A 17,922-nucleotide genomic window follows, 5' to 3' on the forward strand; every position below is an offset into this window, starting at 1 on the left:
GCAGTTGGTAGAGTGAACAAACTTGCATGTTTCTTTACCCTAAGGAAATTTATGAAATATCTCTAAGAGTAAATTGTCATCTAGTAGAACTTTCCCCCAAGGTGAGTCTAGGAATGTTAACTTGGGTATATGAAAGAAGGAGACATTTGTGGCTCTGGGATAGGCTAGTAAAATGGGAAACACTGTAGTAGTTAAAAGAGTAGGTTTTGAAATCAAATCACGGTGGATAACAGGCTTAAACCTAAGGTGTGAAACGATGAGAATTCTGGAAGAAAATGTGGAAAAAACTCATGTAGACATTGGCCTAGGCAAAGAATTTATGAAGAAGACCCCAAAGACAGTCACAGCAACAACAAAAATAAATACATGGGACCTGATAAAAGGCTTCTGCGCAGCCAAAGAAACTGTCACGAGAGCAAACAGACAACCTACAGAATGGGAAAAAATTTTCGCATGCTACACATCCGATAAAGGACTAATAACTAGAATCTACGTAGAGCCCAAGAAAATCCACAAGAAAAAATCAAACAACCCTATCAAAAAGTGGGCAAAGGACATGAATAGAAATTTTTCAAAAGAAGACAGAAGTATGGCCAAGAAACATATGAAAAAACGCTCAACATCTCTAATCATCAGGGAAATGCAAATCAAAACCACAATGAGATATCACTTAACTCCAGTGAGAATGGCCTTTATCAAAAAGTTCCATAGCAATAAATGTTGGCAAGGATGTGGAGAGACAGGAACACTCATACACTGCTGGTGGGACTGCAAACTAGCGCAACCTCTGTGGAAACAAATATGGAGATACCTTAAACAGATCCAAGTAGACCTACCATTTGATCCAGCAATCCTATTATTGGGCATCTACCCAAAAGAACAAAAGACATTCTATAACAAAGACATCTGCACCCAAATGTTTATAGCAGCACAATTCACAATTGCAAAGATGTGGAAACAACTCGAGTGCCCATCAATACATGAATGGATTAATAAAATGTGGTATATGTATACCATGGAGCATTACTCAACTATAAGAAATAATGGTGATATAGCACCTCTTGTATTTTCCTGGATAGAGCTGGAACCCATTCTACTAAGTGAAGTATCCCAAAAATGGAAAAATAAGCACCACATGTACTTACCATCAAATTGGTTTCACTGATCATCACCTAAGAGCACATTTAGGAATAACATTAATCGGGTGTTGGGCAGATGTGCGGGGGCAGGGAATGGGAGTATACGTACATAATGATTGCGATGCGCACCATCTAGGGGATGGACATGTTTGAAGCTCTGACTGGGGGGTGGGGTGGAGGGGCAAGGGCAATATACGTAACCTAAACTTTTGTACCCCCATAATATGCTGAAATAAAAAAAAAAAGAGTAAGTTTTGAAACCAGACTGCTGATTTTGAATCTTAGCTCTGCTGTTTATTAGCTTTGTGACTTTGATCAGATTGCTTAACTTCTGTGTAAAATAAAGAGAAAATGAAGAAAATAATTTTGCCTACCACATAGAGTTGTTATGAAGGTTAAATGAGTTAAGGTGTGAAAAGCACTTTGAATAGTGCTTTGTGGTAAGCACTTAAATATTATGTTTCTGGTGATCATGTTTTCCAAATCAGAAATGTGTATAGCAGGTGTGGTGGCACATGCCTATAGTCCCAGCTACTCGGGAGGCTGAGGCAGGTGGATCGCTTGAGCCCAGGAGTTCAAGGCTGCAGTGAGCTGTGATCATGCCACTGCATTCCAGCCTGAGTGACAGAGTGAGACCCTGTCTCTAATTTAAAAAAAAAAGAAAAGACAGTTTTAAAAACCTGAGGTATATTAGTTTTCTCTTGCTGTATAACAAATTCCCACAAATTTAATGGCTTAAAACAGTACCCATTCATTAGCTCACAGTTCTATAGATTGGAAGGCTGGCATAGTGTGGCTGGGTTCTCTGCTCAGGGTATCATAAGACTGAAATCAAAGTGTTGGCCAGGATGAGTTCTTGTCTGAATGCTTTGGGGAAAAATCCACTTCCAGGCTTCTTCTTATTGAAGTTTCTCTTTCCTCCTCGCTGGTTCTCAAATGAAGGCTGCCCTCAGCTCCTAGGAACACGCCCCCACCCCATTCTTTGCCAGTCATCCCCCACCACCCTGAAGCCACAATGATGCTTCTAATCTCAGACTTCCTGTCTCTGGCCTCTAGGCATTCCACAAAGAATTTACATCAGTTCAGAATTCATATAAGTCAACCTACTAATTTAAGAGATCAGGACAATAAGGTTCTGAGAAGTCAAATCTCCCAATTTAAACAGCTCATTTGATGATTAGGTCAGGCCAACCTGATAATCTATCTCCCTTTATCTTAAAGTCAGGTGTGCAGTATAATATAGCCTAATCATGGAAGTGAAATTCATCATATTCACAGTGCACAAATCAGGGGCATGAATCTTGGGAGCCTTCTTAGCATCCTGCCTAACACAAGTTTTGTGCTTTTTACCAATATGAGTGTGTCTTTTTGTTTGTTTGTTTGTTTGGTTTTTAATATTTATACTTTTTTTAAATTCTTTTTTCAGCATATTGTGGGGGTACAAAAGTTTAGGTTACAATCAGAATTGAAATCAGGATCTAAAATGTGTTTGCCATAATATAAATGTGTTCTACAAACAAGAAACTGAATTGGAAGTACTCTTAGCATCCTGTGGAGAAAAACTAAATCAAACAACTCAATAGTAAAAAATCAAATAATCCCATTTAAAAATGGGCAAAGGACCTGAATACATTTCTCAAAAGAAGACTTACAAGTGGCCAGCAAAGATATGAAAAAATGCTCAACATCACTAATCATCAGGGAAAGGCAAATCAACACCACAAGGAGATATACCATCTTACCCCAGTCAGAATGACTACTATTAAAAAGACAAAAAATTTACAGATATTCACAAGATGCAAGAGAAAAGGGAACTCTCATACACTGTTGGTAGGAATGTGAGTTACTACAGCTACTATAGAAAACAGTATGGAGATTTCTCAAAAAACTAAAAACAGAACAACCATTCAATCCAGGAATCCCACTTCTAGGTATATATCCAAGGGAAACGATACCAGTATGTCAAAGGAACACATGCACTCCCATGTTTATGACAGCACTATTCACAATAGCCAAGATTTGGAATGAACCTTAGTAACCATCAGTGGATGAATGGATAAAGAAAATGTGGTGTATATATACAGTGGAATACTATTTGGCCATAAAAAAGAATGAAATCATGTCATTTTCAGGAACGTGAATGGAACTGGAGGTCGTTATGTTAAGTGAGTAAGCCAGGCACAGAAAGACGAATATTTCATGTTCTCACTCCTATGTGAGAGCTAAAAAATTTGATGACATGGAGGTAGAAAGTGATACCAGAGACACCAGAGGCTGGGAAGGGTGTTTAGGGATGAGGAGGATGAAGAGAGGTTGGTTGATAGGTACAAATATACAGTTAGATAGAAGGAATAATGTTTGATAGCACAGTAGGGTGACTATGGTTAACAACAATGTATTATTAGATATTTCAAAATAGCTAGAAAAGAGGACTTAACATGTACCCAAGGCGTAGAAATGATAAATATTTGGGTGATGGATACCCTAAATACCTTGACTTGATCATTACACATTCTATGCATGTAACAAAATTTGCCATGTACCCCATAAATATGTACAAATATAACATGCCAAAAACAAACAAACAAGAATATAAGCTGGGTCTGGGAGCTCACACCTCTAATCCTAACACTCTGGGAGGCCAAGGTGGGAGGATCACTTGAGCTCAGGAGTTCAAGACCAGCATAAGCAACATAGCAAGAAATAGAAAAATTATCTGGGTGTGGTGGTGCCTGTAGTCCCCGCTACTTGGAGCCTGAGGCAGGAGGATCGTTTGAGTGCAGGAGTTGGAGGTTGCAGTGAGCTATGGTCTCACTGCTATACTCCAGCCTGGGTGACAAAGCAAGCGAGACCCTGTCTCCAAAAAAAAAAAAAAAAGAATACAGAAATGTCTGATGTACTCTTTAGAAAAGAGAAGGAATCATGCAACTCTAAAAATATCAGCAGAAGGGAGTTTGAGTCCCCTGTTTAGCCTTGAACATTTCCATTGGTTGTGTCTTGATGCTACACTCCTGGTCTTTATGTGTCTGTTCTAAATTTGGAGTCCCTGGGAGAGAGAATTTGATTGGCCCACACTGAAGTGGGTGTCTGCCCTCTACATCCAGTCAAGTTGAGGCAGAGCTGTTAGTTACCTAGTATAGGCGTTATGGCCCATCCAGGGAATCACCATGAGCTGGGCCTCCCCAAGAAATGTCCCTTACATGTGGTAAATACTGAGAGCTGGTTGGCTATAGGAAGCACATTGTCATTAACTGACTGAAGCCGCTCGGAAAGCACAGGGCACAGTTGAATAGTTCTGCTTTCTTTTTCCTGCCTTATTAAGATCACTTTCATTCAACAGACATTTATAGTACACCTGCTCTCTGCCAGGTACCCTGCTTTAAGCTAGGGATGTGAAGAAATAAGATCCCATCCCTGTGCTTGGAGAGGGAGAAAGACCAGCACAAATGATTTCTTTAATAACTGAGCATGGCACATACAGCAAAAAGGACACACACACACACAGGGTCTTATGCCCTGGAAGAAGGTTCTCACTGTTATCCGTGGTAGGACTCCATTATCTCTCTCCCAACAGCTCTCAAAGATAATTATAAAAACACCAATAAACAATAACAATTTCTGATTGTGTCCCATATGGGGCACTGGAGCCTAAGAAGCTTATTGCTAATTAGCCAGGCGTGGTGGCGAGTGCCTGTAGTCCTAGCTACTCAGGAGGATCGCTTGAGCTCAGGAGATGGAGGCCAGGCCTAGGCAATACTGGAAGACCCATCTCTAAAAAAAAAGAAAAGAAAATCTGTGTTCATTATATGGAAAGGAAAGGTTAATTATTAATATAAAGCAAACAGATTTCAGAGGATATAAGGGATCAAAGCTCCGCAGATGTCATCCAGGCTAATTGCTTGTTTGAAGTGTAAATGCCTTCTCTCGTTTACTTTTCCCTCTTTCTACTTTCGGTTTTAAAATTGCTGGTATGTCAGCTCTCTAAGACTTGATGCTGAGGTGTGTGAAATTCACTATTCACTAGATTATAAAGGATTATGAACTGTAACTTCTTGCAGCAACTTTCTTCTTTTCATTGAGAGTAATTGTAGGTTTTCTATTGTGTGGGGTTCAAATATGGACTTTAAAGGTCATTAAAATCATACTGATTTGGGAAAATCATTAAATTGTGAAGGGATAACTTGACTGATTTGAGCTAAATTGGTCTAGTTAATCATGATCTCTCAATAAGAATTTATATGCAGCCGTATTTTTAATGCTGGTAACCTTTGAAAGAGATATGAAAAGCCATCTACTTAATTACTACCAAATACACTCTGCCCTGTGAGTTCCAAATCTGGAGCAGACGTGTCCTGTTGGCTTTCAGCCCTAAGCTGAGCTGAGCTCTATTGTGTTATTTGATGGGAGAAACTGAATGGGAAGGGGAATTACCACTGGGAAAGTGCTATTACTTAGCCAGGGTGACTGATTACTTTTTCTATGTGTGAGCAAACTGCTGAGGGATGGATTGTACTCCCTGAAAAACAATAGCCATCTCTTAACATAATAGTGTATGCTCCAGCCATCTGTAATGCTGCAGAAAAAATACATATGTTCTTCATGCTCTACGTCACTTTATAGTTTTAGTTTTCTCCAATTTGTTTTTAGCTTGTGTACTAGATAGTCCAACAATCCAAGAAAGGTAGAGTAAGAAATGGTACATAGACTTCATCTCTCTATGTTCTGCCTCATTCCACAAAGAATTGACAATAGTTTGGGATTCTTACAGTTAACCTACTTGCTTACGTGATCAAGAAACTGAGGCTCTGAGAAGAAATTTCCCCAAAGCCCCACAGTTAGTTAGTGAAACTCCTACATTTCTGTCTCCTTATGGAAGAGAGTGGTCATTACATTCCACCCCCATTTATTCATTTTTTTTTCAATAACTTTGTTAAGCACAAGCATTTTCCAGGCACTGTGTTACCCCTAGATAGTGTAACAGAGAGTAGGAAGGACATGGGTCTTGTCCTTGAAGTGCGTGTTCACACAAATCAGGTAGATTATGAAAGAAACAGAGCTATAAAAGCGATCATTGTTGAGAGTGCTATAAAAATATCCTGGAGGTCATGGAAGGCTTGTTTCAGGAAATGACATTTGTGTTAACTATGAAAGAAAACTAGGAGTAAATGAGACAAAGGACTTGGATGACAGGCAGGCAGAGCAGAAGAGAACAGGGTGAGAGAAGGTGGGTGGACCCCGGCTTAGCTGAGAAATGGAAAGAATGCCACGCGGCTGAACTTGGGCAGAGTGAGCAAGGGAGTGAGAGCAGAGGGGGCCGGAGATGGGGGTTGGGACCTTACCACCTCCTTATCCATCCGTTGTGGACTTGACCCTAAGAGCATTAAGAAACCATAGGAAGATTCTAAGCAGAAGATAGAAATAGAATCAGATTTATGTGTTAGGATCATAATAACTCCGCTGGGTGAAGAATGGATTACAGAGAGGATGTAAGAGGGGAGACCAAATAGGATGTTCTTTTCAGGTGAGAAATGATGACGGCTTATAGATAGAACAGGATGGAAAAAAGCAGAAAGATTCAGGATATGTTTTGAAGGTGGAATCAACAAAACTTGGTGGGTTGGAAGTACAGGTGAGGGATGAGAGGTTTCAAGAAAGACTCCTGGTTCTTGGTTGAACGACTGGGCAGATAGTGTTGGTGTTTACACAGGTGGGGAGAATTGACTATGGAATCATCTGGGGACTGAGTGGGAGAAAAAGCTCTATTGTGTTTGAGATGGCCTGTAAGACATCTAGTAGGCCTATAAAGTAGGAGCTGGGAATGCATATCCAAGCTCAGAAGAATATCTGGGCTAAATATGTGAATTTGGAAGACATGTACAGATAGTCTTTGAGTTTCATGGAATAATTCACCCAGTTGAGCTTACTGAATTCATACTAGAGGAGAAGTATGGGTGAGGCATAAATTGAATAAAGAGAGGCATTTCAAGTAGAGGCAGTGACATGACTAAAGCACTAAAGCAGGAACAATATGGACCAATGGACTCATTATCCAATTGATGAGAAATAAAATGTACAATGGGGTTGGATTTTGAGAGCCCTCCCAAGTCAGCAGCACCTCTTCTATATACACAGGTCATGTGGAGAGAGATCTGTGAGCAGTCTTAGACCTTTACATATCAGCAAGAAGCATTTTTGTGAGCTTCCTCAGTTTATATCGTGAAACAAAAAGTCACGCTTCACTTAAATCTTGAGATAATTGTGTTGGCCATGCATCAAGAATGAATAGTAAAGGATAGTCATTATCTCCCATAGACCACTGCCTACCATCTGCTAGTAATGTGGTAGAAATAGGCCCGAACAGTCAGAACCAGTGTTGTAGGAGTTGTGTGCCTGCCACCCTGGTGATGTGTCAGCTCCCACCTATTCCACTCCATTGGGATGAGGAGGAGGAGAATGGGCCTCAGCCACAAAGCACTGCCTGTCTGGAGCTCTGCTCTCCCCATCCATCACCACTCCTCGACCCACATTGTAGGGCCTGCGGTGGACACCCTGTCAGCCTTCATTTGGCAAAACAAAGTTAGAAACCAAGTGAGGAGGCTGGGAACCTTTCCAGTTCAAAGAACAAAACACGCTAGACATTAATGGGGCTTAGAGGTTAGGTTTGCACACGCCCATTTGAAAAATTTATATTCCACAGTGCTGAAAAAGTTGATGCATTTCCAGAATCATCCTCTGCAGTACCTGACTTACTAAGTGGGATTTGACTAACTCCTAGCATCATCATTCTTTGTCACTAATAATTATATCTTAGTGTCCCTTGAGTAATACATCTCTTTTTGTGCCTAATAGCTTTGCATGCTTGGAAGTTGTTGTGTGCACGTGCGTGTATTTAATTCTGTGATGCTATGTGTGCATTTCCAACTGAGAACTAGGTAGGTATTTATCGTTTGAGCCAACAACGTAGCATTTACTGTGTACTCATTCTGCCTATTGTAACATTTCACAGAAACGAAGATGCAGTCAATCAGATGGCCGTTACGCCATTCCCGTTGCCATCGAGTTCTCCGTCTTCTGTTGAGGTAAGGATGTCCCTAATGAGCTCTTAATGAATTAGGTGGATTTGTCATGATCATTTTCCCCAAATCTGACATTTTTGATTTTCAGTATTTGGTATTCCTAAACTCCTAGAATTTATTAACGAGTGAATTTCCCTGACTAAAATAGGAAGTATCTGAGGTATGATTATAAAACAATGTAAATATATTAGAACTTAACCATGTGAGCATTACCTTCCTCAAAGCTGCTTAAGGTTTCCTCTAGATACATCATTTTGTCCTAATTGGGCATTTCAGAATTTACTAGGAAATTCTTTTTTTATGTCTGAATTGTACCCGTTTCTTCATTGTTTCAAAAGACTTTAATAGCTCTTATCACAGGTATCTTTAAATAATTAGTTTCATCCATTAATGGAGAAATTACTAGTACAAGAAGATTGCTATAATATTGGTCTGCTTCTAGAGTAGATAGATAGATAGATAGATATAAAGCTGTGTAATCTGTTTGCCTCTCCAGCCAAGGGAATATTCCTTTCCTTCACAGTTTTTATTTATTGAATTATCTTTTAATTTTAAAAAGAAATACATATTTATTGTTACTAATTAAACAATGCAGAATTATTAGAGGAAAACTTGATTTTTATTTCCCTACCTCCCTAGGAAGTAGATGTTTACTATTTAGTATCTTTCTATACTGTTTTCTTTACTTTTACAACAGAAATAAATAGCTATTTATAGTGTCCCTTTTAAGAAAAATTTGATTATACAATGCACATTCTTTTTATTCTCTCAACCAGTGTTCAGTGAGTACATACGTTATGTCAGGCGCTATTCTGGGTATGAGAGATATAGGTGTGAATACAACAGATAAGGCTCCCTGCCATGGTTCAGCTTACATTCTAATGAGGAGAGAAAGATAACAAATTAACTAAGAAATAAATAAACCAAGAGAATTAGCATGTCGTGTTCAGCGCCTTGCAGAGAATTAAAAGAGGGAATGTGACCACTTTGCTCATAGGGAAGGCGTTTGGACAAGGTGAAATTTAAACAAGATCAAAATGATCAGGAAGAGCCAGACATTCCAAAATAAGGTGGAGAAGCGTTCCCTACAGAGGGGACAGAAATAACTCCCAAGTGAGAGCGTGTGAGGACTGCGGCTGGAAGCATAGCAGGAACCGGGAGAGTGGTGGAATTTGAGACAAGGAGAGAGAGGCTCTGTAAGTCAGAGTAACAAGTTCGGGTTTTATTCTATGTGCATTGGAAGCCACTAGAAGGTTTTATTTATTTATTTATTTATTTTTTGAGACAGAGTCTCTGTTGCCCGGGCTAGAGTGCTGTGGTGTCGGCCTTGCTCACAGCAATCTCAAACTCCTAGGCTCGAGCAATCCTCCTGCGTCAGCCTCCCGAGTAGCTGGGACTACAGGCATGCACCACCATGCCCGGCTAATTTTTTCTATATATATTTTTAGCTGTCCATATAATTTCTTTCTATTTTTAGTAGAGATGGGGTCTCGCTCTTGCTCAGGCTGGTCTCGAACTCCTGAGCTCAAACGATCCACCTGCCTCGGCCTCCCAGAGTGCTAGGATTACAGGTATGAGCCACCGCGCCCAGCCACACTAGAAGGTTTTAAACAGGGAAATGAGGTACACTGATATACAGTTTCAAATGATCCATCTGGCTGTTTAGGAGAATAAAAATAATTTTTTTTTCAACCCTCATAGGTTTTTAGTTGGAACAAACCCCTGTAACTAAAGACAGATTAGCAAGACAAAAACAAACAGTGGTTTATTAACATGTGTATTTCGTATATACATGGGAGATGCCCAGAGCATGAGTAGTACTCAAAGAGATGGCTTTAAATCCCAGTTTATGTAGCATCTACAATAAAAAACAGTAAATTTTTAGAGAAGTGACAAGATAAAGGAAAAGGACTTTGCCTCTGGACCGGGGACAACTTGGGGGAAGGCAAATAACTGGCAGATAAAGGGTAGTTAGTAAAGCTTGTTAATGAATAATAGACTCCTCTGGTACCATCTCCAGAGGATAAGGATCCAAAGTTGTCCTCAGCGGTTAACCTGTGTTCTCCCTGGCGGTGGTGGTGGTGGTGGTGGTGCTGGTGCTGGTGGTGGTGGTGAGAATACCTTTTGTCTTTTTAAATCTGTGTCCTGCTTTTAGGCAAATAAAGGGGGGGCAGAGAGCTTCTGTATCTGCTTCTTTCTAACTCCCTTCAGCTCAAAAATTCTTCCTTTTTGGGGGGTGGCATATTCTGGTCTCCCACAGCTGCTAAGTATAGAGACTAGATTGTGGGAAGGTGAAAGTAATACACTAGAAGCCCCGGTGAGACCTGCACATGGTTTAGAGGAGGTGTTGATGTTGAAGGCAAAGAAAAGTGAGCAGATTCTTGATGTTTTGGTGGTTGAGGTAAACTTGATTGATTAAATGTGGGAGCTGAGGGGAAATAGATTTTGGACTTGAGCAACTGGGTGGATAGTGGTGCCATTTACTACAGTCTGTTGAAGAATAGCTGTTCCTCCACAGGGAGGTATAAATTAAGAAGTTTGTTTTGGGTAGGTGAAGTTTGAGATGTCTATTATACATCCTCTGGAATATATTCTATACATTTAAAAAAATTGCTTTTTTGCTTAATATGATGGCATGTTTTAATATGTTCTATCATAATTTATTTTTTTCCAGTTGACAGATATTCAGATGATCTCCAATATCTTTCCAGTAAAAGAGCACCAAGATAAACATCCCTATGTATGGGCATACATGTGTATCAATCACTAGATGTTAGTGTTTTTTTTTTTTTTTTTTTTGAAACAGGATCTTGCTGTGTTGCCCAGGCTAGAATACAGTGGCATTATCATGGCTCACTGCTACCTCAAACTCCTGGGCTCAAGAATCCTCCTGCCTCGGCTTCCTGAGTAGCTGGGACTACAGACACATGCCACCATGCCTGGCTAATTATTTTATTTTTATGTAGAGACAGGGTCTCGCTATGTTGCTCAGGCTGGTCGGGAACTCCTAGCTCAAGTGATCCTCCAGCCTTAGCCTCCCAAAGTGCAAGGATTATAGGTGTGAGCCACCATGCCCAGCCTGTGCTTTTATTTTTATAGCATAGATACCCCCAATGTATAATTGCTGATTCAAAAGCTATACATGTTCAAAATTTTAATCTATATTGACCACTTACTATTGAAAAAGATTTTAGTGATAGGTAGTGACTACCTACCAGTAGCCATTTCACCACAGCCTTGCCAGCACTGGGTTTTTCATTCTGCATTCTAGCATAGGCAGTTAGTTTAGCGTGGTGGTGGAGAGGATGGGCTCCAGAGCCAGACTACCTCAGTTCAAATCTTACCACAGCCACACACCAGACTTGTGATCTTGGGTAGTTGCAATAACTTCTTCAACCCTCACTTTACTTTTCTGCAGGAAGATCATAATTTCTACCTCAAAGGGTTATTAAGAGAAGATATACAGAGAGACATAGAAAGATTTTATTTATATATACATATACACACACACATATATATATATATAAAAATATCTTGTGCCTGGCACATGATTGCTACAAAATAAATACCAGTACTTAATTGCTAATTATTCTCTTGTATTTATAGAATGTCATATAAATCTTTGGTGGAAGCAATATTTTGGAGTTTCTTTTTTTTTTTTTTTTTTTTAGCATTGTTGGCTGTAAATGTTTACATCAAAATATCATCCCATAGGGACTGAATTTGTCTTTTCTTGCACATATTTTTTTCTCAGTGCAAAAGAAAAGTACCCTTGTAATGACTGAGAAAACTAACATGTCTTTAAAAGGCTTATGTGAGATCCAGTTTTTGTGTCACAGAGTAGATAAATATATGCTGTTGATGTCAATATTTAGTTTTAAGAGGACCATTTCTGGGTTTTCTGTTCTGTTTGATTTGTATTCTTGCAGTCAGAAATGACTTCTGATATCTGCGATGTATCTTCCTTAATCTGTACCCAGCCAATTAGTTTTTGCTGTCTTCTTGCTCAAAGGGCAGCACTTAAAAGAAAGAATGACTGAATACAGTGTCCACTGTGTCAAGCACGATCTTAGATGCGTTTGATATGTTGTCCTCTGTCCCACTTACATCCAAACTGAGAGAGTGTTAATTCCACTTTACCAAAGGAGAGACTGGTGCCTAGAGAGGCTAGACGAGCATACCTGTATGCCTAGACACAGGTATGTGATTCAGTATCAGCTTCCTCGTCCATATCTGGGCATGCTATCACCAGCCCTTCATAGACTTGCCATAAAGAGTAAAGGAAGTGATGTATACAAAGCATTTAGTACAGCTTATAGCACAAAGTAAGTACTCAGTAAATGCAAACTATTTGATTCAAATATTTAGGTATATTTAGCTCAATATTTAAATATATTATACAATTGACCCTTCAATGTGGATCTGAACTGCATCCAATCCAAGGCGGATTGAAAATACAATATTCTCAGGATGTGAAACCCATGTATACAGAAGACCAACTTTTTGTATACCAGGTTCCTCAGGGCTGACTATAAAACTCGAGTCTGCAAAGATTTTGGTATGCTCAGGGAGTCCTGGAACCAATCCCGGAAGCGTACCAAGGGATGGCTGTACAGTATTAGTGATTTTTTTCATTTCTTCAATTGTGCTAATGACAGAAATGGTTCTAATCGGTCACCTGTAAAAAATAAATTTTATTTATGCCTTACCCTAGGAAAATCTTATCAGCCAGAAAAATAACTTGGTGTCATTTAAAAATATCTTTTTCTGAAAGTATAGACGACTGATTTTAAATAAAGCAGGCTAGTAATATATGTAAAGTATAAATAATGCCAGTGTTATGTTTCAAGTACTTATTATCATATCTGAATTAGATTTGTGTGCCATTATTTATATTTCATTTTCAAGTATAATTAAATCACATTAGACACTTAGATTTATAAATAAATAATAAATCCTTTTCTCTGAAAAGATACACCATATGTTTCTATTGCACCAGCACAATTTGAATTATATTCTAAAGAGGGATTTTTAGTTCCTTTCTGGACTGTTGGCATTAGTAACTGCCACCAAAGATGCGTGATGCCTCTCCTGTGGGTGGCATATGAAGAGTATAGGTGTGCTCTGGTCACCTGGCCACTTTCTCATCCTTTCTTATTTGCATGTGGAGGTCTCTCTCACTGGGTCTTTTTTCCCCTTAGATGTTTCTACTGAGGACTCAAGCATAACTCGTATCCGTCATATGACTGAAAGAGATAGCCCACTTAAATCATAACCAGATAGATGAAATAAGCTATATCATTATTAAGTTGGACCTGATAATGATTCAGCATAATTAGATAGCACTTTTATTATGTACTAATGATATATTCATTCCTTTATTCAGCAAATACTTACTGAGCTCTTACTGTGTGTCAGCCATTATTCTAGACACCAGAGGTATAGCAGAGAACAAAATTGCTTCATGCCGTTGTGTGCTAGTAGAGTGAGCAAGAGTGCTAGTAGAGCATTGAACAAGAACTCGGGCAATGTGGGTTCTGGTTTTGCCTCTAACAGTGACCTGTGGCACATGACCTTGGTAAAGGCAATTAACCTCTCACAGGCGGTCTTTTTCCCTACAGCCAGATTAATAGCCTCCCTTGCTTATGTCGGGCGGTTGTGAGGATCAAGTACTAAAGTATTTTATCCACGCAGCTATATATATTTATAAGAGATTATGCTGCAGTTCTTGATAATTGTGGTACCACTGGTGCAGTTGTTTGGCACAGTGATTAAGAACAAAAGCTTAGAATTCAGACAAATCCACGTCCCAATCTTTATTCCACGATTGCCTAGCAAAGTAAACTTGAGCCAGTTAAGCTCTGTAAGCTTCAGTTTCCTCACATTTAAAATGGGTTTGAGTGATCTAAAGTATCTGTTTGAGAAAAAGAAAAAAAGGAATGAAAATGTTGATTTTTCACTAAAAAATAAATAAAATGGGTTTGATAATTAATTCTACTGATTTGTTGGAAGAATTAAATAATGTTTATAAAATGCTTAGCCCTATACCTGGCATTCGGTAAGAACTCATTTTAGTTGTGATTATGCTTATATTATAGCCCTCTGCCAGAACTCCCACCCTCCAGCATCTTCCATTTTCAGTAGTTATATACAAAACAAGATTTCTTTCCTTCCTTTAACTAACTGATTAATTAAATTGACAAATAAAAATTGCAGGCTGGTCATGTGTGTAATGCCAGCACTTTGGGAGGCTGAGGCAGGACTAGTCCAGATCAGAAGTTGCTCAGACCAGCCTGAGCAACATAGTGAGACTCTGTCTCTAAAAAATAAAAAAATAAAAAATAAATAAAAAAAAACAGGCTGGGCATGGTGGCTCATGCCTGTAATCCTAGCATTCTGGGAGGCCGAGGCGGGCAGATTGTTTGAGCTCAGGATTTCGAGACCAGCGTGAGCAAGAGTGAGACCCTGTCTCTACTAAAAATGGAAAGAAATTATATGGACAACTAAAAATATATAGAGAAAAAATTAGCCAGGCATGGTGGCGAATGCCTGTAGTCCCAGCTACTCAGGAGGCTGAGGCAGGAGGATTGCTTGAGCCCAGGAGTTTGAGGTTGCTATGAGCGAGGCTGACGCCACGGCACTCACTCTAGCCTGGGCAACAGAGTGAGACTCTGTCTCAAGAAAAAAAAAAAAACACCTTTTTTTAAAAAATTAGCTGGGCGTGGGAGGATTGCTTGAGCCCAGGAGTTGGAGGTTGCAGTGAGCTATGGTCATGCCACTGCACTCCAGCCTGAGCAACAGAGTGAGACCCTGTCTCAAAAAAAAAAAAAAGTGTATACATTTGTCATATACAAGATGATGTTTTGCAATATGTATATATTGTGGAATGGCCAAATCGAACTAATTAACATATACATCACCTCATATACTTATCTTTTTTTTAATGAGAGCACTTAAAATCATCTCAGAGATTTTTTAGAATTCAATACATTATTATTAAAACTATAGTCAACATGTTGAATAATAGATCTCTTAAACTTATTCCTCCTATTCTAACTGAAATTTTGTATCCTTTGACCAACATTACTCCAATCCCAACCCCAAACCCCAGCCCCTGGTAATCACCACTCTAATCTCTGCTTCTATGAGTTCAACTTTTTTAGATTCCATATTTAAATGAGATCACATATATTTGACTTTCTGTGCCTGGTTTATTTCGCTTAACATTATGACCTCCTGGTTCATCCATGTCACAAATGACAGGATTCCTTCTTTTTTAAGGCTGAATGTATGCACATTCTATTATGTATACCACATTTTCTTTATTCATTCATTTGTTGATGGACACTTAGGTTGATTCCATATCTTGGCTATTGTGAGTAATGCTGCAATGAATATGACAGTGCGGATATCTCTTTGATGTACTGATTTTATTTCTTTTGGATAGATACCCAGTAGTGGGATTACTGGATCGTATAGTAGTTCTATTTTTAATTCTTTGAGTATCCTCCACACTGCTTTCCATAATAGCAGTACTAAAAAATTTTATTCCCACCAAAAGTGCCAAAAGAATTCCTTTTTCTCCACATTCTCACCAACACTTATTAACTTTCATATTTTTCATAGAACCATTCTAACAGGTGTGAGGTGACATCTCATGGTTTTAATTTGCACTGTGGTTAGTGATGTACATTTTTTCATATACCCATGGGCCATTTGTATGTCATCTTTTAAGAAATGTCCATTCAGGTCCTTGCCCATTTTTTAATTGGGTTATTTGCTTCCTTGCTATTGAGTTATTTGAGTTTCTTATATATTTTGAATATTAATGCCTTATCAGATGTATGGTTTGTAAATATTTTCTCCTATAGGTTGTCAAGATTTCTTTTCTTACAATATTTACTGTATTTATCTTCTTGCTCAAAACTCATTAATACCTCCCTCTTGACTATCAGACCAAGTCTTCATTTCAAGGTTACAATTCAGATTTTGTATTCACCTCTACAGTTACTCAATGTTCTTCTCTCATTAATGCGTTATAAAGCACTGGCTACTTCACTTGTATCTTGGTCTCCTAACTCTTATGTCCTTGCTCCTATTGTTTCTTCCACTTGGATTGCCTTTCCACTTTATTAATTCACAAATGACAATTTCTTGAAGGATTGCTTTTTGGAAGGTTCCTCCAAGTTTCCCATGACTCAAAATGAATAAAATAATGTATAGAGAGTAATGAGCTTAGTGCCTGGAACATAAGTGTTCAAATGAGGGATGCTATTATTATGATCAACTTCATCCCACACGGTTCCCTTCAGTAATCTTTATCCCCTAGTTTTCTAGTTATATAATACTCATGATTCATTTAAAAATTACCCCCTGTCATTTGTGTGATATCACCTGGGCCTTATGAAAAAAGAAGGAACCATTTCTAAATGGGTTTTCTCAGCTAGGACTCTGTATATTCTTATATTTCTCTATATGTTCTTATATTTCCTGCATTATCTCAATTTATTCATTTATTTTTGAGACAGTCTCTCAGTCACCCCAGGGTGGAGTGCAGTGGCATCACCATAGCTCACTTCAACTTCAAATTCCTGGGCTCAAGCCACCCTCCTGCCTCAGACTCCGGAGTAGCTGGGACTACAGGCACACACTGCTGTGCCCAGCTAATTTTTCTATTTTTGGTAGAAACAGGGTCTTGCTCTTGCTCAGGCTGGTCTCGAACTCCTGACCTCAAGTGATTCTCCCGCCTCAGCCTCCCAGAGTGCTAGGATTATAGGCATGAGCTGCCGCTCCCAGCCATTGTCTCAATGTTTTAAGAATGAGGACTGTATGTACCGCACTAAATTATAATGCTTCTGTAGGACTGGGCTTATTGTCTTCTTGATCAGAGAATCCCCAGTGTCTAGTACGTAATCCTTACTTAATAAATATTTGTTGACTAAAGGAATGGCAGGAACCGTGTTTTGGTTCCTTTCTTTTCTATATCCTTGATGTTTCATTTCAGTGTTGAATAATTATTAATATTTACTGATTCAGTTCATTCTGCTTGCTGCTATTTACCAAATATCTACTTTGTACATAAAGATTAATCACACATAGTCTTCACCCTTAAAGAACTTATAGTCTTATAGGAAAAATAAGATGTACATTTATGTTACTAAAATACAGGGTGTCCTAGGAGATAAAATAAAGCTACAGGAAGAATTCAGAAAAGATGAGTACTATTTCCTGGTAGGGAAACAGCTATTTCAGTTGGATAGGTTGGATTTTTAAATATGTGTATCATTAGAATGTGGAAATAGCACAAACAAAAACACAGAAGTAAAACAATTGGTGTAGACTGGGGAGATGAACATAAGGGGATATGAAACGAAGGATAGAAGATGGAATTCAGAAAATAAATTGAGGTCAAATGAGAGAGAGGCTTGAATTTAAATCTCAGAAGGTTTGAATTTCATTCTTTGGGCACTGGAGCTGCTGAAGGCATTTTGAATAATGAAATGGTCTGATAGGGCTCTACTTCAGGTACATTAGTCTAACAGCAATGTTAAAGATGTCTTGAAGAGGGAAACCCAGTTAAGAAGCCACTGCTGTGGTCCTGTAAGAGGTACTGAGGGCTCAAGTATACTTGAGTTGCAAGATATTTATTCCATTCCTTGACAAGGCAGCCTGAATCTTTTAGAATGTCTTTATATAAGCAAGAACCT

General features: G+C 38.8%; 1 protein-coding gene across 1 annotated transcript in view; it reads left to right on the forward strand.

The window, feature by feature from the left end:
* PATJ (PATJ crumbs cell polarity complex component) overlaps nt 1-17,922 on the forward strand; it is a 337,921-nt gene that overhangs the window by 229,083 nt on the left and 90,916 nt on the right. The window contains exon 30 of the mRNA XM_069480086.1: nt 8,146-8,218. Coding sequence (XP_069336187.1) covers nt 8,146-8,218 — 73 coding nt within the window. The remainder of the gene's footprint in view (nt 1-8,145; nt 8,219-17,922) is intronic.

The sequence above is a fragment of the Eulemur rufifrons genome, chromosome 8 (assembly GCF_041146395.1).
Source record: "Eulemur rufifrons isolate Redbay chromosome 8, OSU_ERuf_1, whole genome shotgun sequence".
NCBI lineage: Eukaryota > Metazoa > Chordata > Mammalia > Primates > Lemuridae > Eulemur > Eulemur rufifrons.